We start from the raw sequence: 26870 nt of genomic DNA on the forward strand, positions 1-26870 counted from the left end.
AAACTGGGATCTTACTGTCTCTCACTCCAAAACACACACCACTTAATCTTGGATCTTACCGTCTTTATGCTCCAAATGTGCATCAAGCTAAATTTTGTAGTTTATCTGGAATATTGCTATCTCTTTGGCTCTGCGCCATGCCATACTGTTCTTGCTGAGAGATTGCTGTCTCTGTGCTCTGGCATTTACCTCGTAGTAATGCCTGTTAATCCAGGATTTTGCTGTCCCTTTGGCTCTACAGCAATGTGTTGAACACTAATCCAGGATCTTGCTGTGTCTGTAGCTCTACACAGTTTCTCTGGTATTCTGCTTTCTTTGTCTGTAACACACCGCACTTTATGTTCAATCCACGATCTTGCTGTGTGTAGTTTTCTACACTGCGGTTGGAAGCTTACAATTCAGATAACTAGATCTTTTACTGATGCTTCTGATATTGGGAATAATAACACTCTTTTAAACAATTTAAGCATTTATACTGTCGTCAGGTGGAATAAATTTGACAACTGTTATGAGTGATGAACAGACCTGATGGTCAATGGGGTGCAGAGTTAACCATTCTCAACCCACCTCCTGAGAACTATTGCTGTTGTTATGCTGCTATTGAGAGAGAGAGATAAAACACAGGCAAGAACATCTGCTACAGATAAGAGGGGGAGAGAGACTGTTGATTTAGTGTATTTTGACTCTTCCTGGATTATTTACCTTCCACTACAAGGACTTTACTTTGCTCGTTAACATTCCTCAGGAGATAGCAGGAGTGGCCTGATTTGATGGACACGGTCATTCAGAGTTGATGGATAGCTGAGACCCCATTAGTAGGGATAAAAGACAGGTCTGGAGAGACACCCTTCAGACACACCAGTGGACACTGACTGAGTGTTGGGAACCCACAGAAAGGTGGGGGCTTCGGAGACCGAACCAGGAGATCAGTCAGTAAAGCTCACAGTGTTACAGCAGGGCCGGTGGGGACTTGTGTGTGTGTCCACTCATGCCAGAGTGACGAGTCCACCACAGAATAACGGTCTAGCTGAAGAACAGAGGGGTCATAACTGAATGGCCGCAACGATACGATGGATTAAGAAAGCCACAAAAGGTTTGCCTGCCGCAGCTGTTGCTGTTACATCTCGCTCGCTCTCTCTCTCTCTCTCTCCAACGATTTCAATACAACCATAACCACCTCAGCATTTATGAACTGAACTCTATACTTTCCTATGACAATTCATTTACCCCTAGACATTGATAGAGCTTGTTTATTATTGATGATTATTATTCCTACACTTTTAGGTTTATTACTGCTAACTTGTTTTATATGTATATTTGCATTTTTGATATTGTATTGTGTAGTTTACTAATAAACACCTTTAGTTTGGTACCACCAGACTCCAAGGGATTCTTCTTTCTCTGCTGGTCAGACACCCAGTCACGGGGTACGTAACACAACTCTCTATAAAACATGGACACAGTAGGAGGGTATTTTGTCTTTGTATTAGTCAAAGAAGATCTCTGAGCATTACCCCACTTTTCAGCTCTTGATCTATAAATTTATAGATTCTCGAACATAGAAATCCTCATTGCATGTACACTAAATGCAACTTAATGTTTTGAGATTCTTTCTTCAGCTGCTGCTAATCCATTTGCCTGGTATATACGCTTTTCTTTAATAAGAAATAATTTCTTCCTATCTACTCTATTTTGGCCTCTCATGACTTTATACCTCATGAATTAAACCTCTCCTCAGCCTCCTTGAGAATGATCCATACACAATCCCTCAGATCAAAGGTTCTCCAGACCTGGCAGCACCTTCATAAGGCTCCCTTTTACCTCTCTGGTTGGAGATTTGTCTTATTTTTCCTAACCTTCTGAGAATGCTCTCCACGTCTTTACCAAAAGAAACAAGCAGCTGCTCTTGCATGTAGGAAACAGTGAACACTAAAAGGAGGATGACAAGAATAATTGAGTGGTGTGTCCTTTCAATCTGCAAAGCAATACAGAGTAGCATGACTTCTTATTGTAGATGAAAAATCAATTTTGAATAAAGTCACATTATATTTACTACCAAACTAAATTCATTTTAAATAAAGAATAGCTTCATTTCTGAGCAATTAAGGTAATGGCATCCAGTCATCTGCAGAGTTTCAATAATCAGTGGACAGTTCTCCCTACAAAATGGGACTCATCTCTCAAACATGAAAATGACCTTACTGTTACAGCATGTCGGACTGGTGGTGGAGATTGATGAGGAACAGAACAAAACTGATAAGGTATGTGCTGCCAGTAAATAGATTGGATGTAGCTATTTGTAGCATTGGAAAAACATACAAGTAAGGAAAGTTAAAATAAAAATGGAAAATGCTGGAAATAATCAGCAAGTCAGGCCACATCTATGAGGAAAGAAGAAGAGTTAATGATTCAAGTTGAAAATCCTGGATTGGAATTTAAATGCATGAGGTATAGCATGCTGAACTTTGTCTCCTTCGTAAAATCATCTGACTTTTACAGTATATTTTGATCTGCTACAATGAATTGGAAGTTTTGTCATTTTGTAAAGTGCTTTGCCAATAACTTTTCAATCAAAACTTTGGAGAGTAAAGTATAAATGTTTTCAATTATCCCTGAAAAGTCTGATAAATTTACCAGCAGATTTAGGCCAGTAGTCCTTTAGTAACTCATCTATTCAGTGAGAGGTAAAGAAACTTGTTGGACCCTCGTTTAAAGGTAAACAGTTCCTCTAATTGTGCTTCACCATTATCCAGATGGGGGAATCGCACCTGAAGAACTGTCTTTATGTGACAGCTGAAAGTGAGGAAGTATTACAGTGGAAAGGTAAAGGGAAAAAATTAGTAGAACAGTCAATGGAAAATTTTAATCAGTGAGACAAAGTGCACCAACATATAATGGGCTAACCAACACATAGAACAGTGTAGATATGTCAACAAATGATAAGCCCAGATGATGTTACAGAAAGAGAGAGGGAACAAGGCCAAGGAAGAAAAGGAGAAAGATCATCTTAAAACAAGAGAACAAATGATGCTGAGCAGGTGGGTTTGTCAGTCACATCAAGTATAATGCTAACAATGCGTGGGTCAGGATTTCAGCTGTACATGAGTCTTCAATTGGAGAGCAGTTCAACTTATTCTGTACTGTGTGTTTGCTAAATAGTTCTAGCAACATAGATACAGTGGAGGTGACGATGGAGTGAACCACTTAGTTACTGAATAATGCTGAGAGGCAGGATGTCAGTGAGGAACAGTAGAGATCCCATTGTTAACTCCAGAGGTAATGGTGGAGAAGCAGTATATTTGACTGCAGCTGGTAAAATAAGAATGGAACCAGGTAAGAGAGATTCCGTAATCTGGATGAGGTTGAAGCACAACTGGAGGAAAATGGGGGTCAGGAGGCTGCAGATAGGTTGAGAAGAGCAAAGAGGCATAGATCACCAGAGATTAATCACAGAGCAACATAAGCATTTCAGCACTGTGGTGAAGCCAAAAGCTTAGCCAAATCTAGGCCATTTTCAGGATTCAGCCAAGCAGTTGCAAGTAAGATGGGCTTAAATTTGGGAACTACAAAACCTTTAAGGAATCTCTACAATAGAAATGAATTCCAAGGAAAATATGTTCCATATGAGATACTAGAATCCAAAAAAAAAGTTGGTAGTTTATAGCAATGTAACAGTATATCATAGGAGACATTTCATTATCGAACCTAAAGAAATGAACAGCATTTTTTTTAATCAAGAGTTGATGTCTAGGTCTGAAATAAACTGGTGAAAGCTGAAAAGTGAGGAAGTATTACAGTGGAAGTATTACAGAAAGTTGTATATGGTGGAGTGTGGAGTGTGCATGGATGAAGTCTGGTTGGGTTGTAATGTTAGATGAAGCATGCTAAAAGATACTGAAGCATCTATAATTACACTATATCATTATGAACATTGCAAAAATATATCTTGAATAGATAAAATGGAGCAATGGAACCTCACACTACGCAGTGGCTGTACTTGATATCCCAGACTGATGCAAATATTTGCTAAGCTTTTGTTCCAGTGAGTGGTATCATTTGAAACCAGATTATATTCAAGAAATGCTACAGACTGGTCTTGTGCACCTTCCAGTAACTCAAGCAGGTCCCCCAGCCTCCCTCTTGATCAAAGATGATATGTGGGGCAAAAAAATTCAACTTAATTCTTTTTAAAATGTGAAGAATTCACATACCACACATTATTCCATTGTAATCCATTGTCAGAGTATCTATTAAAGCAACTATCAAACGTAGATCTTGTATTTCTCCTCATTTTTATATTAGTTGTGCAATGTGACTGTATTCTGTAGATTCATTTAGAATGAGCAAGGTTCACTTCACATCAGCTTGAAGCAAAGATATGTGTGCTGTAAGCTTCTGTTGGTAATGCCATGCTATATAAATAAGGTATGTATTCTAGTTAGCTCAATGGGGCTGATATCTGGTGTGTCTATACATGAAAGTACATTCTACTTAACTGCAATTTGGTAAAAGCTTTCATGATTGGCCATTTTCTTAATAAGGTATGTGCAGTATTTCTACATTCTTCCCCTGTGTACCTGTTACTTATTCTTAGAGGACATGATTGTTAAGTGGTTGTTTTATTGTGGGAGTACTTTTAGCCATCAATAATGTCTATTTTTTGTCAGACTTTTATGAAATTTTATGAAATTAAATGGCAGTGATTTATTAATCAAATTATTTACTCTATTATCTAGGCAATGATTCCATATGACTTGTAGACAGTATGTAATGGTATATTAATAAGCCAGCTTACACTGTCGGCAGCACTGCAAAATGGTTCCGGCTGTGTAATTTCCTCGAGGTGTCAAGATGATGCACTCAGCTCTGTGTTGCTATTAACATTTAATGAGCATCTGCATGCTAGTGAGCAGAGCTCAATGAGTGTATTTAACCACCCATGGGCAGCTTCCCAACCAAAAATGTAGCAGAGACATAAAAACGTAATTCAGCCATATTGGGGCTCATGCTGGTCGAACCAATAACAGCATTAAAGCCAGGTCTCACTCTGCACTTATTTAAATAGCAATTGAGTGCTAATAAATTAACATAATATTACACTGGTAATATTGGTGTGAATACAGATAACACCTTTCCTTTTGATGACTTGTCCCAATTTCCAGGAGATGAACCAACCAGTAACGGTTCAAAAACCAAATGTCCTGTACTAGCTAGTCCAATTACAATTATGTTCCCGTGTTTATGATGTAGTGCCATGTCTATATAAATCATTGGTCACACTCCACTTGGAGTACTCTGAGCAGTTTTGGGCCCTTGTCTATTTTTTCTAAGAAAGGATGCTCCGGCATTGGACTGAGTTCAGAGGAGATTCACAAAAACAATCCCAGGAATTAAAGGGTTAATGTGTGAGGAGCATTTGATGGCTCTGGGCCTGTACGCATTTAGGTTTAGAAGAGTGAGGGGGAAATCTCCTTGAAACCTATAACATGCTGAAAGGCCTGGATAGAGTGGACTTGGAAAGGATGTTTCTTCTAGTGGGAGAATCTAGGACCAGAAGACACAGCCTCAGAATGCAAGGATGTCCCTTTAGAACAGAGATGAGGAAGAATTTCCTTAGCCAGAGAGTGGTGAATCTGTGGAATTCATTGCCACAGATGGTTGTGGAGGCTGTCAATTGGTAATTTTAGCTCAGAGGTTGATAAGCTCCTGATTACTCAGGGCATCAAAGGTTACAGGGAGAAGGTAGAGAAATGGGGTTGAGAGGAATCAGCCATGATGGAATGGTAGATCATACTTGATGGGCTGAATGGCCTAATTCTGCAAATATGTCTGTTGGTCTTAAGGTCTAAGATAGTATTCTCAGTTCTATACAAGTAAAAGTTGACTTGGCCCAGAGTGAAGAAAGCCAGCATGTTATTTATAGAGTGAATGATAGGGCTCTGAGGAGTTTTATGGAACGGGGGACACAGTGCACGTGCATAATTCACTGAAAGTGGTGGCATAGGTAGATAGGGTGGTGAAGATGGTGTATAGAACACTGACCCTTATCAGTCAGGACACTGAGTATAAGAGTTGGGAAGTAATGCTGCATTTATGTATATAAAACTTCATTGAGGCTGCATTTTAATCACATTATTAAAATAGAAAGAGTGCAGAGAAAGAATTACCCAAGGATGGTGTCTGGATTTGGGGGCCTGGGTGACAAGAAGAGGTTGCACTGACCAGGACTTAATTCCCTGGAATGTAAGAGATTGAGGGGTGATGCTTTAAAAGGGCAGCAATTGTACCGGTGCCCAAGAAGAGCAGTGTGAGCTGCCTTAAAGACTATCATCCAATAGTACTCACATCTATAGTGATGAAGTGTTTAGGGAGGTTGGTCGTGGCTAGAATCAACTCCTGCCTCAGCAAGGACCCGAACCCACTGCAATTTGTGTATCACCACTATTGGTCTATGGTTGACATGATCTTATCGGCTCTTCACATGGCCTTGGATCACTTGGACAATACAAATACCTCTGTCAGGATGCTGTTTATTGACAACAGCTTAGTGTTTAACACCATCATTCCTACAGTCCAGATGAAAAAGCTACAGATACTGGGCCTCTGTACCTCTCTCTGCAATTGGATCCTTGACTTCCTAACTGGAAGACCACAATCTGTGCAGATTGGAAATAACATCTCCATCTTGCTGACAATCAACACGGGCACACCCTAGGATGCGTGCTTAGCCCACTGCTCTACTCTCTCTATACCTATGACTGTGTGGCTTGGCACAGCTCAAATTTGCTGATGGTACAACCATTGTTGGCAGAACCTCAGATGGAGATGAGAGGGCGTACAGGAGCCAAATATACCAGCTAACTGAGTGGTGTCACAGCAACAACCTTATACTCAACGTCAATGAGACCGAAGACCTGTTTGCGAATTTCAGAAAGGGTCTCTTCCACCTCAAGTGACTGAAGAAGTTCAGCATGGGCTCCCAGATCCTCAAGACCTTCTACAGGGGCACCACTGAGAGCATCCTGACTAGCTGTATCACCGCCTGGTATGGGAACTGTAGCAACCTTGATCGCTGGGCGCCGCAGAGAGTGGTATGGACAACCCAATGCATATGTAAATGTGAACTTCCTCCATTGAAAGCGTTTACAGCAGCAGGTGTGTAAAGAAAGCCTGGAAGATCATCGGGGACACCAGTCACCACAACCATAAACTGTTTCAGCTGCTTCCGTCTGACAAACGGTACCGCAACATTAAAGTCAAGACCAACAGGTTACGGGACAGCTTCTTTCTACAAGCCATTAGACTTTTAAATTTGCATGTCTGGACTTTGCGATGGAGTCATAATGCAAAGATTTTTACTCCCTCGCATTGTGGGATGGATGTAAGATATAAATAAATTCTAATATTTTTTTTGTAATTTATTTTTTTATTGAAGTTCATCATCAAACAATCACTTCCAGAAGATGTATTTCAGCCATTGTACATATATATCATATATGTCACAAATCTCCACATAGTATTTATCTGAAGTATACACTTATAGAAAAGAGTGGAGAGAAAAAACAAGCAAAAGGAAAAAACTATGTACAAGTAGGGAGTGATCTTTTTTTACAATATATTCATTGATTTGTGAGAATAAAATCAGGCTTATGAAAACACACTCCAGATCTCATAGAGGAATCAGAAGTGAAGAGTGAGCAATTTCAAGTTCCTGGGTGTTAATAACTCTAAGGACCTAACCTGATCACAACATATCAATGCAGCTATCAAGAAGGCAAGACGGTGGCTCTATTTCATTGGAAGTTTAAGGAAAATTTGCTATATCACCTAAAGCACTCACAAATTTCTGCAGCTGTATTGTGGAGAGCATTCTAACTGGCTGCATGGTATGGGGTGGGGGGGGGGGGGGTGCTACCACACAGGATCAAAGTAAGCTATGAGAGTTGTGAAATTCGTCAGCTCTAACATGGGGCACTGGTCTCCATCGTATCCAAAACATCTTCAAGGAGCAATGCCTCAAAAAGGTGGCATCCGTCATTAAGGACCCCCCCCCACCCCCCACCACCCAGGACATGCTCTCTTCACATTGTTACTATCTGGAAGGAAATACAGAAGCCTGAAGGCACACACTCAGTGATTCAGGATCAGCTTCTTCCCCTCAACCATCCAATTTCCAAATGGACATTGAACGCATGAACACTGCGTTTTTATGTTATTTTGCACTGCCTATTTAATTTAACTATTTTATACGCCCCCCCCCCCCCCCCCACCGCATCGGGTCTCATTGAGAAGGCTGCACTGAGAATACCGTATATGTATGTGTATATATATACTGTAATTCATAGTCTTTTCCCAGGTATTGTATTGTACTACTGCTACAAAGTTAACAAGTTCTGACCCGATAGATATATAAGATAATGAGGGGCATAGACAGGGTGAAAGCACATAATCTTTTTCCAGGGAGAGGTTGCTAAAAACGAGGTCATAAGTTTGAAATTGGAGCTGAGAGATTTAATAGGGGCATCAGCAACAGCTTCTTCACACAAAGGGTGCTACGTATTTGGAGTGAACTGCCAGAAATAGCGGCATTAGCAACTTTTAAAAATTATTAAGTGAAGTATATGAATGGGAGACATTGGTTCTGAGCCAAACATGAGCAGATGAGACTGGATCCCTAGGCAATTTACTCGGCATGGACATCTTGGGTCCGCTTCCTTGCCATATGAACCCTTGACTCTGTGTTAATAACCATTTTCAGGTTACTTCATGCTACACCAAAACTGGACAAGGCCTCTGCGGAGTAACACACAAAATGCTGGAGAAACTCCACGAGTCAGGCAACATCTACAGAGGGGAATGGCCAGTTGATGTTACAGGTCCAGGTCCTTCATCAGAACTGGAAAGGAAGAAGGGAGGTAGCCAGTATAAAAGGGTTGGGGGAGGGAGCAGTATAAGAGCTGACAGGCAATAGGTGCTTCGAGGTGAGGGGAGAAAAAAGGCAGGTGAGGCAGGGAGAATGTGGTAATGATGTCAGAAGCTGCGAGTTGATAGGTGGAGGTGACAGAGTTGAAGATGATGCAATCTCATTGGGGAGGACAGTGAACTGAAGAAAATAATAAAGGAGTTAAGTAGGGGAACTGGAGGGAGGAATGTCTAGGTGATAGGCTAATTTATGGGAGAGCAAAAAAAAGGGGTGATATTGCCCAGATGGTTAAGGGAAAACAAAGGGGTGGGGCAGAGGGAAATATTACCATCAGTTATAGAAATTGATGTTCATGCTGTCAGGCTGGAGAAAATAAGGTGTTGTTCCTGTAATCTGTGTCTAGCCTCAATTTGGATGTCATTAACAAAATGTCATTATTGACAGAGATATCAGAGTGGGAATGGGAAGTGGATGGCACTGGAAGATCCTGATTGTTACAGTGGGCGGAACAAAGTTGCTTAATGAAGCAAACCCCCACCCCCAAGTCGGGTCTCACTGAGACACCGGATGTAGTACAGGACACTGACAGATCCACAGGTGAAGCGCTGACTCACTGGGAAGGACTGTTTAGGGCCCTGAATGGTGGTGAGGGCGGAGGTGTAGGGGCAGGTGTAGCACTTAGCATAGTTGCAGGGATGTGCCTGGAGGGGAATCAATGGGGAGGTACAAGTGGACAAAGGGAGTCATGAAAGTCTTGGAGTAAGTCATCCTAGCTTTGACTTTTTTCCAGAAGAGTGACTGTCATTGGGCAGTCTCAGGATAACAACATTTTAAACTGATAGATCGAGATTCCCTGTGAGGCGGCACTTCTGTCACAGTTATTCTCAATACTGGTGCTCCATAATGTTGCATCCTCAGCCCTCCTACTCTACTACTGTGCAGTTATGACTACATGGCCACATTCTGCTCTAGATCCATCTACAAGGTTGCAGGTGATACCACCGTGGTGAACTGTTTCTCAAATAACAATGAGTCAGAGTACTGGAAGGAGATGAAGAGGGAGATGGTGAGGAAGATGGCGCATTCAGAAGGGCCTTTCACTCAATTTCAGTAAAACTAAAGAGTTGGCTATTGACTTCAGAAAGCAGGATAGTGCACATACTCCTGTTACTATAGTGCTGAGCTTGAGAGGGTTGAGAACTTCAAGTTCCTAGGAGTGAACAACATCAGTGGAATGTCCTAGTCCAACCAAGTAGATCCCATGGTCAAGAAAGCTCACTAAAGCCTTTACTTCTTTAGGAGGCAAAAGGAAGTTGGCATGTCCCTGTCAATCCTTATTAATTGTTATCAATGTAACCGAGAGAGCATCCTATCCAGATTTCTCACAATTTGTTATAGCAACTGCTCTGCTGATAATACAAGACACAGCTCAGCATATCACGGAAACTATCCTTGCCTTCATGGATTCTGTACTTATCTTTGCCTCGGTAAAGCGACCAGTTTAATTAAGACTGCAGCCAGCCTGAAGATTTTCTTTTCTCCCCTCTCTCATCGGGCAAAAGGTACAAAAGCCTGGAAGCCACCAGAATCAAGGACAGCTTCTACCCCACTGTTATAAGATTATTAAGAAGTTCTTGACCTTCCAGTCTGTTTCGTTATGGCCTTGGACCTTATTGCCTACCTGCACTGCATGTTCTCTGCAGTTGTTACACTTCATTCTGCATTCTGTCCTATGTCAATGAACTCTGCATTGTGTGAAGGGTCTGCAAGGCAAGCTATTCACTATACATTGGTACTCATGACAGGAATGAACCAATTGCATTTCCAATTCCAATTTTATATTTAATCCTTTGACAATTCACAAAGAATTCAATGAGAATCTCCTGCTCCCATCCCCACCTTACACAAAACTCAACTTTTTCTATTCCAATGAGACCCAGCTTCCAAATGCAATGTCACTCCCATTGATCCAAATCATCCTAATTGATTTTTTCCATTGCTCCCCATTCCCAATTCCTCTATCTCCCCCCTTCCCATTTACAGATGATTAGCAATTTATTATTAAAATTTCTTAAAATAAGTTATTTAAAATTAGAAAACACAAACATTATGGACAACTTGCTGCCGAGTATTTCCAGCCATTTCTGCTTTGAAACAATTAAGTACTTGTAATTAACTTTAAAAAATCATAAAATAAATAATTCTTACAATTTTCTCCCTCAGTCAGTCTTCTCTGTTCAGATGAATAGGCTTGCCCTTCCCACTCTATACCTGGGAAATAAACAGCAGCCCTGTGTGTGCTCCTGTTCCATTACCTCCTGCACCTTCACAGTCATCCAGTACGTTTGTTGCCAGTACAACCACAGAAAGCTTTCTTAACTATTATAGAAACATTATCTGTCAGGTGAAATTGCCCTACATTTTAGTTGTGGCCAGTAAAATACAGTGGAATGCCAGTGTGTGGGGACAAAGCTCCACCTTTGTTTAAAATTCTCACCAAACTCAACTTGTTTATGCACAGTCAGTTGTTTTATTCTTGTTCCTTCTGAGAAATATTCCTACTATGCATTAATCTGCACATTTGAAAGAGAGGAAAGGTAAACAATGAAGATGATTTGTGTGGAAATTCAGAGACATTGGTCTGTAATTCAGTAACTATTAATACAAGCAGATCTTCCTTCTGTTCTAATCCTGGATTACAACTCCAGTATCTACTTTTGTTAGTCGTCTGATTGGTCTGTCAGTGGACAGATGAAACCAACAAAAGAGGGAGATAAATGTGATAATCTTGGGATTAAGACCATCAAAATGTTGAAAGAGTAGTGTATTTTAAATGGTGCTTTTATTTGATTTAGTTATTAAACTTTGAAATATTAGGTTATTACAATTTGTAGAGAAATTAGTTAGCATAATATTTTAATAATATTTAGATTACAGCATCTTGATTTTAAAATTGTTTATCTGTTCCAGCATTAAAAACACAATGTCAAAAATATTGTTGGCAATCTGGTGTAATATTTTACTAGATTAATATTATAATGTTTAAAGTAAACCAACATACCTTCACTGACTAATGCTATGCCTTTTTTAGCTGCACTTAACTAATTTGATGCAAAATTTGACAATTGTAATTATGCATTAGACACTTTTGATCTAGGCTTTGTTCTCATAATTGTTCTCGATGGGGTTTGCTACAGAGAGGAAGAATGTTGCCCAGGTTTTCTGTGTTTAGGATGTGGACTTTCTTTCAGTTTTATAGTATTTTTGTATTCTATGTTTCTCACTCAATCTTTCTCCTTTTTTGTGCGTGGGGGAGGAGGATTTGGGGGTCGATGTGCCTTTACCGTTTTTGTTCATATTTTTGTGTGAGTAGGAGAGATTTGGGGGCTAATGATCGTGCTGCTTTTCTTTTCTTTCTTGGTTTCATGGCTATCTGGAGAAGAATGTCAGAGTTGTATGCTTTGATAATAAATAAACCTTTGAAGCTTTTGGCCAACTCTTATGAGCTTCAATATTCATATGTGAGTTTTCAAGTAAGTGTATCTTTACATAATGCAAAAGGCAGCATTATGAAATAGCCTGCCATGAAATACCTCTTCGCTGTCTTATACCTGGGAAGTTTGACCTAACGGAGGTCATCCTGGTGTGAGGTCCTGTTGAGAGTACTGGTGATGTAGTTTTAGATGCAACATAAATGCGTTGATGCTGGTTGAAATATCTTAAGGATGACGGAATCCTGATGTGTAACCCTGCTTTTTTGGTAAAGATCCAAGAATAAATGCCTGGAGTTCTTTCCTCAATCAACTGTTAGGTATTTTCTGTATATAGGTGCTATAACCAGGAGAATTCCAGCATCGAACAGTTTTCTCTGAGTCGGGCAGCTGTTTGTTGGCTCATAATCAGCGTTAGTTTTATTCATCATGAATCAGCAGAGGGCAGTTCAGTCCCAGGTTCATGCCAGAAGAGCTAATCTATCTGTTCCATTCCTAATTTTCTTATTTCCCTCTGATTGAGAAACTTAATCTCTTTATCTCTTTTTCTTTTGTACATGCAGACAATAATTCTGATTTTCACTCTTTTGCCACCTACTAAGTGGAAACGTACAGTATATTAGCCAGCTTAGCTACCCACACATGTGATGTGGGAGGAGAGCAGAGCACCCAATGGAAATCCATAGAGAGAATATGCAGACTCTAAACAGATAGCAACCAGGGTCATGATCAGACCCAGTCCCTTTATCTATGAGGGACTAATTACTGCACTACTATACATTTATAATTAACTGACAATAGTGGACAGGTGATGCAGAGTCTTCTTCAAGGTCTCATTTTAAACTTTCTTGAGCTGCTGCTCATTTACCCCTGATTGTTGCCATTCCCTGGCCTCCTACCTTTCTGCATATAGGTAAGTAGTCTACTTGGAGACATAAGCGAATACAAATGCTGGAATCTTGAGCAAAAACAAAATCCACTAAATGAACTGAGTGGTTTGAGCAGCATTTGTGGGGGTGGGGGGGGGGGAGGAATCGTTCTGATGCAGAGTTTAGACCTGAAACATTACCAGTTACTTTCCCCCACAGATGCCGCTCAGCTCAATGAACCCCTCCCGCAGATTCTTTGTACCTAACTTACTTACCTTGCAGTCCTCCCAGTCCGACACTATGGAAGTAAAACAGCGCAATCCAGGGATCCTGAAAAATGGGTGTCTCAGCGTTTAGTAGTCCAGATTCCCCTGAGGTGTTCTAAAAGAACGTTGCACAATGAATGGCATCATGCTGTGCTTCTCAATGTATAAATTATGTCAGGGTCACAAGGGTGAATCACACCAGGAATTACTCCATTGAATTGCCATTTGGGGAGTCATGTGACTGGGAGATGGTTGTAGTTACTATCTACTCCAGGCAAAAATGCAATAAATCACAGAGGGTTGGAGAAACTAACACTGGGCAGTCTAATTTCCAGATACTTTTGCTCCTTTCTTGTGCCCCAAAATGAAAGCGTTTGAACTTCTGTGACTGGGCTGACCTCCAATGAAGCTGCAGTTGTGTCAGAAGTGATCCATATGACCTCAACTTCCCTCAACAAAGGAGAAGGAAATTCTGACAGCATTTTCACTCCACACACCAAGATTGAATGATTCATACTGCCTTTCTTTCCTCGTCCTTCTTCTTGTCCATCAAATTGAGATGGTCTATTTGCATTAAAGATTAGCTTTATTTGTCACATATTCATCAACAGAGCGAAACATACAGTGAAATGCGTCACTGGCATCAGAGGTGTCTTGGAGCAGCCACATTCTTGTGCCAATTTACTACCCTAACTCGTATATCTTTGGACTGTGGGAGGAAACCAGAGCACCTGGAGGAAACCCACAGGATCACGGGGAGCATGTACCAACTCCTTACAGGCAGCAGCCAGAATTGAACCCCGAACCTACAGTTGGCATGCTGTAAAGTGTTGAATTAACTACTACTGAAAAATGTTATCTTTTTTATTTTGTGATTGCAGTGGGTCCGATTGCATCGTGTAAGCGTAACGAAAGAAAACTAACGAAGCAAGTTGAACAAAATTAGTTTATTCTATCCATTGCAAGGATGGGGAGTAGCAAGGCTGTCATTCACATTTACCCTACACAGATTGTTTAATGTCATTTTCTGTACACAAGTGTAAACGTGAATGAAATAATTGTTACTCTGGATCTCAAAAAACCCCACAAAAGATAAAGAACACAACAACAATAAAACAGACAATAAATATAAATACATGAGATAGCTTATATACCCAGATTGATTTTGTGTCGTTAAAGTGACGCTATGCTGTACATAAGGTGACTGACAGGAAGCAGTAAAGTAGTGGTGGAGTTAGAGGGTAGTGGTGATAATCAGCCTTACCACTTGAGGAAAGTAACTATTTCCGAGATGGTGATGGACGTCCAACATAAAACAGGGGCTTTACACAGCTGAGCCTCTAATACGACGGTTCAGAGAACAATTAAGTGATAACGATGTTGCTGTGAGTTTGGAATCACACAACCTGGTACAGATGGAAAGATTCCTTCCCAAAGCACAAGGTAAACTAGCTAAGCTTATAAAGTCACTGCTCACCCTACTGGTGCTGATATTCCTACTTCTAATTCATTTCAAACTGAGCTGTTGTTCTCTGGATTATGAAATCAATGTTTTCTGAGAGAAGGAACACTTGGAGCAGGCTGGCTGATGTGAAAGTCATGCTTTCTCAAAACATGTATTAATAGGAAGCATTCTTGCTGCTGAAATAATTTAAGGGGTGCAAAATTCTTAGCATCCTGCATTCTTAATGTATAGTCATGATTGGGCCTTCTACCTCGAAGGCGTGAGTTGTTCATAAAATATTTTCTGGTATTACAGATCAGTTTTGCAATCAGTAACACGTCTGTGGCAACCTTGTGCATGGCACCCTAAGCTATGAAACACTCAGATAAAGGAATCTTCCTTCTTTCTCTTTTAATGTATCGGAAGATTAGAATGCCCTGGAGCTACAGTGACTAAGTAAAATATTTTTGCAAATTCTGTTGCTATCAGATTATTCTGTGCCCTTAAAATGATCAGATTGTCTTTGATCTCTGTAGGGTACTGAGCCACTACTGTGTTTATACAAAAGATATTATACAGCTTAATGCTTACAATAATGTCGGTTGTGTATAAAATATCTTTATAGTCTTACTGGTGTGTTTCCTTACAGACTATTAATCAACTGGACCTCTTTGGTGATATGTCAACTCCCCCGGACATCACATCTCCTGGGGTAGGTGCCATCATTTTTAATGTCTGTCAATATCACTCAGATTTTGATGGCAACTGTTATGTTCTCTTTGTTTGTTGACTACACAGAGAACGAGTCAAGGTAAAAAAAAGGGATATTGAGTAATCCGATATCCAAAGTCACATTTTAAACTTTTATGTAAATGTTTACATCAGATCATTAATGCTATTTCAAATATTTCCACCACAACCTTAAAGGCTTAGACGAGAGTAGGACAGTCAAATTTGACTGCTGCCTGGGATAATACTTACAGAAAGTGCTGTTTAATTCTATTGTTAAGGGTTGCATTTATTTTGATTTTGAGAATCCTTATTATTGATGGTTGATTGTATTATTCAAGCCTATTGGATACATTATTGCAGCTTTAAAATGCTGTTGCTATTTTTATATTACTATAGCACATGAAGGGAACATATCACGTATTTCCATTTATTTGATGTGATGCAGCAGCAAAGCTGACAGTAAGTAGGTCATTGCTGTGAACCTTCAAAGCAACTTTAAGACGAAATGAATGGAAATATTTAAGTCCTGAAATCCCACAATGTATTTTTTACTTTATTAGACTTAATTCTAGGCATATGGAAAAAATATCTGTAACAATGATAAGGTGACTTCTGTAATCTCTCTGCAACCACAGGCATCATTCATAAAGCTCTTAATGCTATTGAAAAGCTAAGAATATCAAAAGGTTGGATTATTTGTTTATTTTAAGAATTGTGCTCAGCAGGTAGAGAGTCACTTGTGTTGTGTATGGTTATCAATATTGTTAAGTCTACATCTTTTCTCTCTCATCCAGACCCCAGCATCACCAGCTAATGCCCTTGGACCTGATGCATTTGCCTCAGGAGTTCTAAGTGCTCAGCCACCAGGGAGACCAGATTTGTTTGGATCTGTTCCGTTCAGTGCTGCTGCTGTCCCCACAGGTAAATGGGCCTTTAGAGTAGACAAAATGGTTGTTGTGATTCATCTGGTGTGGTGGTATAGTGGGAAATCCTTCCACTGCTGGCTAGCAGTCTTGCGAAAAGAAGGGCTGAGTGTGTAAATCTCTCCCTGCCAGTACATAGCCTTTCCAACGGCAAGCCTCATGTAGTGCCTCCTCGCTGGCAACACACCGAAACTGAACTCCTTTCAGACTCAGACTGAACTACAAAGGAGGTCTGGGCCCCTGCCGATGTAGCACGCAGGCTCACCAGTGTGTGGACACGCCCTTATGCTCATGAACCTGATCCCCATCTGCGGGTAAATAGCCCCACTGCCTTGTGGGCAGCCTCAGGAGAGATGAAGGCTATGGGAGTAAACCCAGACTTCAAATCCGGAGTGGAGTCCCTAAGGCAGCTGAACATCATTCAGTGTCCTTCTGGCAGCTCCTGTGGCTAAGCTGGTGTTAAATGTACTGCTTCATAAGCTTTCCTTTGCACTGCACTGGTGAGGCTGAGAGGGGGACCTTGAGACTGGGCATCTCAAGATCTCCATACCTTCCACCAGTCTCGCGATGATGATCACCCATTGTGATGACAGACGGATGCCAACCAGAGTAGACAGAGGATCAAAGATCAACTTTGTTCACCATATATTGTATATTTACATATATTAAGAATTTGCTGTGTGTGTGTGTGTGTGGACTCCTGGTGGAGTCATTGGGGTGCCGTCATGACAAGCATTTTGCATCGATCTTTTTGGTGACTCCTTATCATACGGTGTGTCTTGGGCATCTAAAACCTGGCGGAGCCCATCCCTCTCCAGGTTTTGTTTTTACAAGTTCAAGTTGCTACCTTGACACTCAACCTAGCCCTGATGCCACTATGCCACCAGCCAGCCAGTGTTGGCACTATATGCAACAAAAACAACAACATTCAACAATCATAAATATATAAAATAAAGTTAGCAATGCAGAAGTAGAATAAAATATTTCTAAATACATAAATACCAGCATGTATTTACAATGTAAACAGCAAACTAAAAAGTGATTTTAAGTGTTTACAGTGCTGTGCACTAGCTGAGGTAATAGATAGAGGGGATGGGGGTGCTAACCAGTATGGCTGAACAGATTAACTGCCTTGGGGAAAGAACTTTTAAAAGGGCATGAAGTTTTTGTTTAACCCTAATGCACTTTCCAGAAGGGAGCGTTTGGAAAGGTAGTTTTCCGGGTGGGTTGTGTCCAGAATAACCTTTTTCCTGAGCATGTGCAAGTGCTGTAGTGATGGCAGACTGAGCATGTGCAAGTGCTGTAGTGATGGCAGTCTGCAGCCAATGATTTTTTCTGCTCACCTGACAGTTCTCCGTGGTTTTTGTATCTTACGAGATGCTCTCCATGGTAGCAGTGTAGAATTGCACCAGGGTGTGCTGGGGAAGATGGAATTGTACCAGCTGCTGCAGGATGTGCTTCTTCTGATGAGCCTTTCTGTTAGTGAATGAGATATGGTGTCCCGTAAGAGGTCTGTAAAATAATGACGTTCAGGAACCTGAATGTTGAAATGGTGTTAACTGTAGAGTTGTTGATGATGGAGAGGAGACAGATTTCTCCTGAAGCTGATACACATCTCCATGGTTTTGAGGAAATTCAGTTCCAAGTTTTAGGACACTAGCTTGTTTACTTCCCGATACTGATAGTACTTGGATTCATCACCTGTGGTAACTTGTCCTGTGACTGTAGTATCATCTCTGTCAACACCATCAAAATTAACAATCCTGCTGGATCAGGGAAAGTTCAGTGCATTAAGATTATGTCTTCTGGAGACTTTATACAATCAACTTCATCCTTCCTCATTTCATCTTCTGAAGCAAGACCTTTCAAAGTTTATGTCTTATCTACAAAGAGAGTTGGTACTAAGCTATATAGCTGATGCTAACTTCTCCCTCAATGTTGCAAAAACAAAGGAGCTGGTTGTAGATTACAGGAAGAATGGAGACAGGCTGATCCCTACTGACATCAATGGATCTGGGGTTGACAGGGTGAACAGCTTTAAGTTCCTCGGCATACACATCACCGAGGTTCTCACGTGGTCTGTACATACTGGCTGTGCGGTGAAAAAAGCACTACAGCACCTCTTTCACCTCAGACGGTTGAAGAAGCTTGGTAAATGCCCCCAAATCCTAAGAACTTTCTATAGGGGCACAATTGAGGGGATCCTGACCCTCCGCATCATTGCCTGGTATGGGAATTGTATTCAATCGCAGGACAGCCCAGCACATCTGTAGATTTGAACTTCCCACTATTCAGGACATTTATAGAGACAGGTGTGTAAAAAGGGTCTGAAAGTTCATTGTCACCTTAACCACAAATTGTTCCAGCTGCTACCATCCAGGGAACAGTACTGCAGCATAAAAGCCAGGACCAACAGGGTCCAGGACAGCTTCTTCCACCAGGCCATCAGACTGATTAATTCACACTAATACAATTGTATTTCTATGTTATATTGACTGTCCTGTTGTACATACTATTTCTTACAACTTACTATAAATTGCACATTGCACATTTAGACAGAGACGTAGTGTAAAGATTTTTACTCCTCATGTATGTGAAGGACATAAGAAATAAAGTCAATTCAATTCAATTCAATTCCAAAGTGTTAAGCCATATGGTTATTACTGACTGCCTTATTTGATATGACATATCCCTAGCAATTAAGGGCAAATTGTCAGCCAAGACTTGTCTTTAATGTTCCTTTTTATGATTGTTTTGACAGGATATGTCACGATGGGAGCTGTACCACCCGCAGTCTGGGCCCAGCAATCGGGTGCCCAAAACATCATCAATCCTTTGTTAGCTGGAGTCCAGCCTACAGCGTGGGGCCAGCCAACTTTATTTGCTGTACAGCAGCAGTGGGCCCCTGTTGGAAGCCCATTTCAGCCGACTGTCTTCATGTCCGCACAAACTCCAATGCCACTACAAACTGCCATGTTCAAAGCAGCCTTATCTGCTGGACAGCCCACATTAGCCAGCCATCAAGAGGAGAAGTCAAAACAGAAAATTAGCAAGGAGATGTTTAAAGATTTCCAAATGGCCAAACCCCCAACAGTTCCATCAAGAAAAAATGAGCAATCTTCTCTGACTTGCACCTCAGATGCCTTCTCAAGCTACTTTAACAAAGTGGGTTTGGCACAGGAGATAGACGATACAGATGACTTTGATATTTCTCAGTTAAATCTTACCCCAGCAACTTCCAACTCCACACCATCATCAAACAATTCACGTAAGTTCCTTAAATTTTACTATCTTCTCTTTCAATCTATGTGACCTTCTAAGAACTGCTTTTCTTGTTGGGACACTGAAGAATGGGTTTCTATCACTCACCCTAATCTTGCCGCATTGCTTAGTGCTGTAAGTCCATGTCATCCTCCAACATATTGATTTGAAGAATGGCTTGTAAACATTTTGCCAACCTGTGGGGCAAAGATCCACAGATCTCTGTCACTCTCAGTAACATCCTACTGAGACAAAGTCTCTGTCATTCTTATAGTTTGCATTGGAGCTTAGATCCTCTGTTACTCTCCAATACCTCACACTGGAGAATGGTTCCACAGATCTGTCACTTTACGTTGTAGAGCTTCCTATTGCTCTCCAAACCTATATCCTATGAATGGTTCTACAGTTCCCTGTCACTCTCAGATACTTGTCACTCCACAGTACTGGAGAATGGTTTCACAGGTCTTTGTCACTCTCAAGTACACTTTACCTGAGCATGGTTCATCAGCTCTCATTATTTTCCAGTAATTTCTGTCAATATCCAAGTAGAGCTGAATCCAAATGCCTGATATTTTTTCATCTGAGAATGTAAACACAGTTGAACGCATTTCTCCCAATATACATACAGAAATGTTGAAAAAAAATAGCAGAACAGGGAAGAGAAATATTTACTATTTCAAGTCTGACACTCTTCCTCGGTATGAAGCAGGAAAGAAACAAGTTGGTCTAGGCAGCAGAGAAGCTGAAGAAAGTTGATGGGACCAAGATTTGTCCGATCAGGCAAGATAAGGCATTTTGAGGCACTTAAGATCATATTCAGCTACTTTGTGTAACATGTTGCTTCTGTTACTAATTCAGAATGATATGGGATGGTGAATTAAAGTGGCAGGCAACTGGAAGATGAGGGTCACACCTGTGGACTGAGCACAGATGCTACACAGGGATCTCCCGAGCTGTGTTCAGTTTCTCCACTGGAGGGGAAACTTCATTGTGAACACTGAATGCAGTACATGTTTTGGATCATTGGGACTGGAGAAAATACAAGTGAATCACTGCTTCACCTGGATGATGGGAAAGGAAGAGGTGAAAGGACGGGTGTAGCACTTCTTGGGATTGCACGGAAAGCACCAGGAGGGTAGGCAGGGACACTAGTGGAAGTTCCCTAGAGAATGGGCCCATCGAAATGCTGCAAGCCGAGGGGACAGCATAATTGTCAGTGGTGGAATCTTGATGGAGCTTGCAGAAATTACAAAGGATGTTGGTGCCGATCCCTGATCTCACACACATAGACTTTCATTAAGGTCATTAAACTGAACATTGAATGCTGACTATTCAGTCAAAGGCAAAACTTCTGAAAAACCATCTCCCTTTAGTTTTCTACCATGCTTTTAATTGATAAGCCATTTGGGAGTCTAAATCGGCTTTCTTGAATAACACACATTGAGGAAGAAATCAGCAGAAAGTTCATTCTAAAAGGCAGCACGAACTAATTCTAGATTTAATGGCAAATGTGGCTACAGAAGGTCAAACTTGTATATTAGCTACTGATGATGATTCCAGATAGTTGCAGTTGTACATTATTATTGTTCAGCTTGCCATTGTTGCCCCTTTAAATAACACAACAGCTTTTAATGATAATTGTGTCAATGGGCCAAGGATCATTATAATGAAAACACACATTAACAGGGTACAAAATGGGTTGGATCATTCTACATTTCTGAGCATGTGCTTTAAGATGCATTAACATGTACGGTGTTGGAGTGTCAGAACAGAATTTTTTAAATGGCACTTTGTTTCTCTCTGTTACAATGTAACCAAGTAAAAATCTCTTTATAAAGAATCCTTCATGTTGAATTTATTAGTGGAATGTTTTGATATTGTTCGAGTGGTCAGAAGGAAGCATCTGTATGGAACTACCTTAAAGGGAGTGCTAGATGAACAAGGTTCCCAGTGCTGGCCTCATATCTGCCTAGATAGGTCTCCCTGCAGTCATGTGCAAGTTGGCAAGAAGATGCTGAAAATCTGTGTCAGTGCAAGTGGCCCACCTGACTTCACAAACACACATAAATGTTTGAAGAACGCAGACATGATTCTGCATACTCTTCAGCTCCACTTTAGATGATCGGGCTCCTCTGAGACTCCTGAAGCAGGATTTCAAGCAGAATCATCGACAATCCTTTCCCTCCACAGATGCTGCTCACCCACTGAGTTTCTCCAGTTCAGCATCTGCAAGCTCATGTGTCTTGTCTGTACATCTATCTGACAGATTAATGGAGGATCTGGAACCAAAATCAGGAAATTCCACAACACACCAATTGCTCAAGTTGCATGACATCCCCAATAAGCAGCAACATGTCACTTATTTGGGTAGCACCCAGAACAGTAGTGCTGCTGGATCAGATTTCCATGGCACAATCTGCTTGAAAAGATCTTATTAGTTAGATCTGTTAATGTATCAAGAATATCTTTTTTGTATGTCATGGGTCCACAGGAAAGGCCAAGTTATACGAAGTGGAACATCAGCAATGTCAAGATTAAGAAATGGTGGCTGATAAACTGTTGGCTAGACTTTTTCAAGTGAACAGGTTGTAGAAGAAAGGAGGTTAACTTAAAACTACAACATTTTGAATGATGGAATGAATGATTAATTGATGATTGGTTTATTATTCTCTGGTGTACGCAGTGAAGAAGTTTGCTTTGCATGCCATCCAGACAGATGATTTCAAAACATAAATACATTGAGGTAGTACAAAGGGAAAAGTGTGAACGAATTCAGAATGTAGTGCTACTTTTATAGGGAAAGTGCAAAACAGGTAGACAGTAAGATGCAGGGGCCACAACAGGGTAGATTGTGAGATTAAGATTTTCACTTTATCATAAAAGATGCCTGTTCAATTGTCTTATTACAACAGGTGAGACTCTGTCCTGGAACCTGGTGAAGTATGTTTTCAATATTTTGTACCTCCTGCCTGATGGAAGGGGAGAGAAGAATAAAGAATAAAATACAATATCCAGTAAATAGCCTTCCAGAATATCATAGATTTCCAAGTCTACTGTCTTTTCTGCTAATGCTGATCCAGTGAATGCCTTCACTATGAATGTGTGAATTCAGAGTAGGACTGGGCTGTGCTGGCCTTTGAACCTTGTCCTCCATTCAATACGGTTATTCTGACTGTAACCTCAGTTTCCCATTTACAGTACCTTTCACCAAATATTGTCATGACAAATTAGGAACATGCGAGGTAGGAAAGATAGGTTTTGATGTGAATTCAGGACCAGAGTGACCTGCAGTACTGTGCAAAATTCTAGGCACATATTTATAGCTACGGTGCCTAAGACTTTTGCACAGAACTGTATTTGTCAACATGGAGCAGCGAGAGTGGAGCACTGTGGGAGGGGTGTGGGACAGGTGGCAGAGAAGGAGTGCTAGGGGCAGGGGCCTTGGTGCAGACACACCCAGCCGTGAGAGACCGGACAAAGTCACAAACAAATAGTTTATTGATCGTTGCAGAATGTCTCCCTATGGCTTCCCACTCCCTCCCTTCTCTCTCCCCTTTTTCCAACCATGATTCCTCTCTTCCAGCCCCCTTCCCACTCCCAGTCTACAATAGAGACCCATATTAGAATCAGGTTTATCATCACTCACATATGTCATAAAATTGTTTTACTGGCATAGTACTATAGTATAATAAGATGAATAGTGTACATTGCAAGCCTGGTTTGATTGCAAGCTGAGAAAGAGGAAACATATCCAATGTTTTCTCCCTCCATTTCTGGCTCCACAAGAGCTTACAGAGTTCAAAGTGGAATGAGAGACAGACTTGTGGGGCGTGATTGTTTGAAACAGCAATTTATTCATTGCTGTCATTTGAGAATGTGTATAGAACAGGGCACAATTATCCAATGATAATGGAAAATTATTGTTCCATACAATTGTGGATAGTTAGGAACAGCCATTTATCCATTATCAGAACTTATCCTTCATTGCTCGTTCACAGAGGCAAGGAATGTAGAGTTATATTTTTTGTATCTTTAGTTATTAGCATTGGACATCATTAACAGAGCATTGAGTTTTGTGACTTTTTGTAATTTTATCTGAATTTATTTTAACAAAATCAAATTTGTTTACTGGTAATTTATCTTTCTGTCCTCTTGTGTGTAAAGTTAGGGAAATTTTTTCACAGTTGGGCTAAGTCAATGAAATTGTCCCGCAAAAGAACTATTTATCTTCATTTAATATCTTTTGTATTTTAATTTATCTTCACCTCCCAGCTCCAACTTCATCTCCACATCAGCACACACCTTCTGATTCCCCCCGCCGCCACACACCTGGGACATCTTCTCAGCGGAGCACACCTGCAGCATCTCCCCATCAGACCTCGCCCACCTCATGCTGCCATCAGAACACCCCATCCAGGTCACCTTCCTTGCACCCCGATGCAACTGCACCTGATGACCAAGGGAAGGCTGAGTCAGATAACCTGAGCAGCAGCAGAGTGCAAGAGGCTGTGAGTATTAAGCCATCAAGTGAGTGGCTTCATCATTTGGTTGTATTAATGTCGTAGTAGTTAGCTCTGCACTGAAGAACGATGTCACATCTAAGTGACCCACGTGGACAGTGTTCAGGTTAGGCGTCACATAGTCTGTGTCACACTCTATCTCCAATTAACCTTGGAAGACTTATCCCACTTTGTAAGTATAGCATTTTCATTACTAACACCAGCACTCTTGTGTTCTCCCTGTAGGTGATTCTTAATCTGTGGCAAATTATGAGTAATTTTTTATCACTATGAGTGTTTCTCTGACTCTTTTAAAATGATTCTTCTCACCAAGCAGAGAATAGACTGATTGTCATTCAGAGCTAGATTTTAATGGGAGTCTGACAAATGAAGGTGTAATTTGATAACTGATAGAACTGCTTAAAAACCATAAAGGCATATTTTGTCACCACAGTTTATGACACTGAAGTAATGGCACAAAAGGTGGTTCTCTCATTCTCCCAAATTCCTGTCTTAGAGTATAAATTGAGATGTTAGAAAAATGTGGGAAAGTGAGATTAAAAACTAGCAAAAGTCATGAAAACCAATCAAAAGTACTTGAGAAGGAGGAGTAACAGCAATGTGGGGGCATTTTGTTACTGGTGCTAAGAGATTTATTCTTTATTATTCCCCTTCCCCAGCAAATTCTGCACTGGGTTATTATCTAAATGGACACAGACTAAAGTGAGTGAAATTCTGAGGGATCTCAGAGTTCTAGTGTGTGAATTACAAAACAAAAAGTTAGCAAGCAAGTCCAACAGGCAGCTAGGATGGCAAGTGAAATGCTGAAGGAACTCAACAGGTCAGGCAGCATCCATGAAAATGAGCAAACCGTAGATGTTTGGGGCTGAGTTATCTAGGCCGTTACTGCAAAGGTTGTGGAACGTAAGAATTAAAGAGGTGTTGTTATAGTTGTACAGGGTGTTGGTGAAGCCTTACCTAGGGTACTGTGTAGTGTTTTGGTCCAAAATACGCTATGGGAGCTTTGGAAGCAGTTCAAAGGAAATTCACCAGTCTAATTCCTGGAAAAAGAGGGTTGTTCTTTCAAGAGAGGCTAGGCAGTATATTTCTTTGAGTTTAAGAGAATGTTGAGCATGATACTCAAGTATAAGATTCTAAAGGGGCTTAAAAAGGTAGATTATGAGATGTTTTCACTCGTGAGAGAGTCATGAACAATGGAAGATGGATACAAAACAAAGGGCCAGTCATTCACAACTGAAGTATACATAAATTCCTTCTCCTAGAGAGTAGTGAGCCTCTCTTCCCAAGTCCTGCTCACTGGATATGTTTAAGGTGGAGATACCTACAGATAAATATTTGAAAGATTGAGGTGTTGCGAGTTATGGGCAATGAGCTCTGAAGAATAGTTGAGGCCATTGTAAATAAGCCATGATCATGTTGAGCACTGGGCAGACTGGAGAGGATTCTTTATCCCATTTTTTTGTGTTTTAAGTGTATTAAAAATTGGGATATTGGAATAATACGATGGATTATTCAATATAACAAAACATATCATGCCAGTAATCCAACTGTTGTAGATATTGCTGTAGGACGTGAGGTGAAATTACCAAGTATTTAGTCTCATAATCTCTCTTAAAAGATGCATTTTGATGATGTACACTATATTTTTCTGAAAAGGAATAACAGCAGATGGACACAGTTCAAGGAAATACTTCCAATATTATAATGATTCCCATGGCCTTAAGAGTTACACAACTACACACAGCTAATGAAGGACCTTGGGACTGTAGACACCCCCAAATTATAGGCAACCAGTGGTCACAAGTCACTACAAATAGCACTGAAATAAATGTTTTGCAGAGACTTCCATTAGAGGGCAGACAAATGAAGTAATCTATGGGTTAGATTAGTGGTACAAGTGAAGTATAGAAGGATATATGATTAGATAAAAGGGCAAAAGATGGATATGAGGAAATTGGCATTTTATCATTAGAAATCAATAACCATGCCACCTGTTGGCACCACTGTATTTTTTCCAGTGTTGTTATGATATTTCTACTACTGAGATTTCCTTTCCCTCTTCCACAGCTTGTTAGTTCAGAAGCACCTTCAAGTGCTGACGCAGTCGCTGACTCGCTTGGTGATTCTTTCACCCCACAGGTCGGTAGCTAGATAGAAGAGGTTGGGGTAGGTATCTCTTTTCTCTTTTCTAGGTGTGCACGCATCTCACTGCTGCTGATCACTGCGACCCATGGATTGTGGTTTGTTTTGGTTGTATTCTCATCTTTTGTGTGCATATTTTCTTTGAACATGGCTTGTTTTCATCAGTCTTCATAACTGCATGAGCCTGCACCAGTGGAATGTATGTACTGTAACAGGATTCATACTGTATTCGTTTAAGACATTATGTTCTGTAAAGGAATGTAAGGATGTACTCATTGATGTCTGTTAAGCTACAAACT

The 26870-nt window shown here is 40.7% G+C and overlaps 1 protein-coding gene across 1 annotated transcript in view; it reads left to right on the forward strand.

Moving 5' to 3' along the window:
* dab1a (DAB adaptor protein 1a) overlaps positions 1–26870 on the forward strand; it is a 721091-nt gene that overhangs the window by 626432 nt on the left and 67789 nt on the right. Inside the window, exons 11-15 of the mRNA XM_073062447.1 lie at positions 15643–15705; positions 16520–16646; positions 19410–19916; positions 24182–24417; positions 26497–26568. Coding sequence (XP_072918548.1) covers positions 15643–15705; positions 16520–16646; positions 19410–19916; positions 24182–24417; positions 26497–26568 — 1005 coding nt within the window. The remainder of the gene's footprint in view (positions 1–15642; positions 15706–16519; positions 16647–19409; positions 19917–24181; positions 24418–26496; positions 26569–26870) is intronic.

The sequence above is a fragment of the Hemitrygon akajei genome, chromosome 12 (assembly GCF_048418815.1).
Source record: "Hemitrygon akajei chromosome 12, sHemAka1.3, whole genome shotgun sequence".
Taxonomy (NCBI): Eukaryota; Metazoa; Chordata; class Chondrichthyes; order Myliobatiformes; family Dasyatidae; genus Hemitrygon; species Hemitrygon akajei.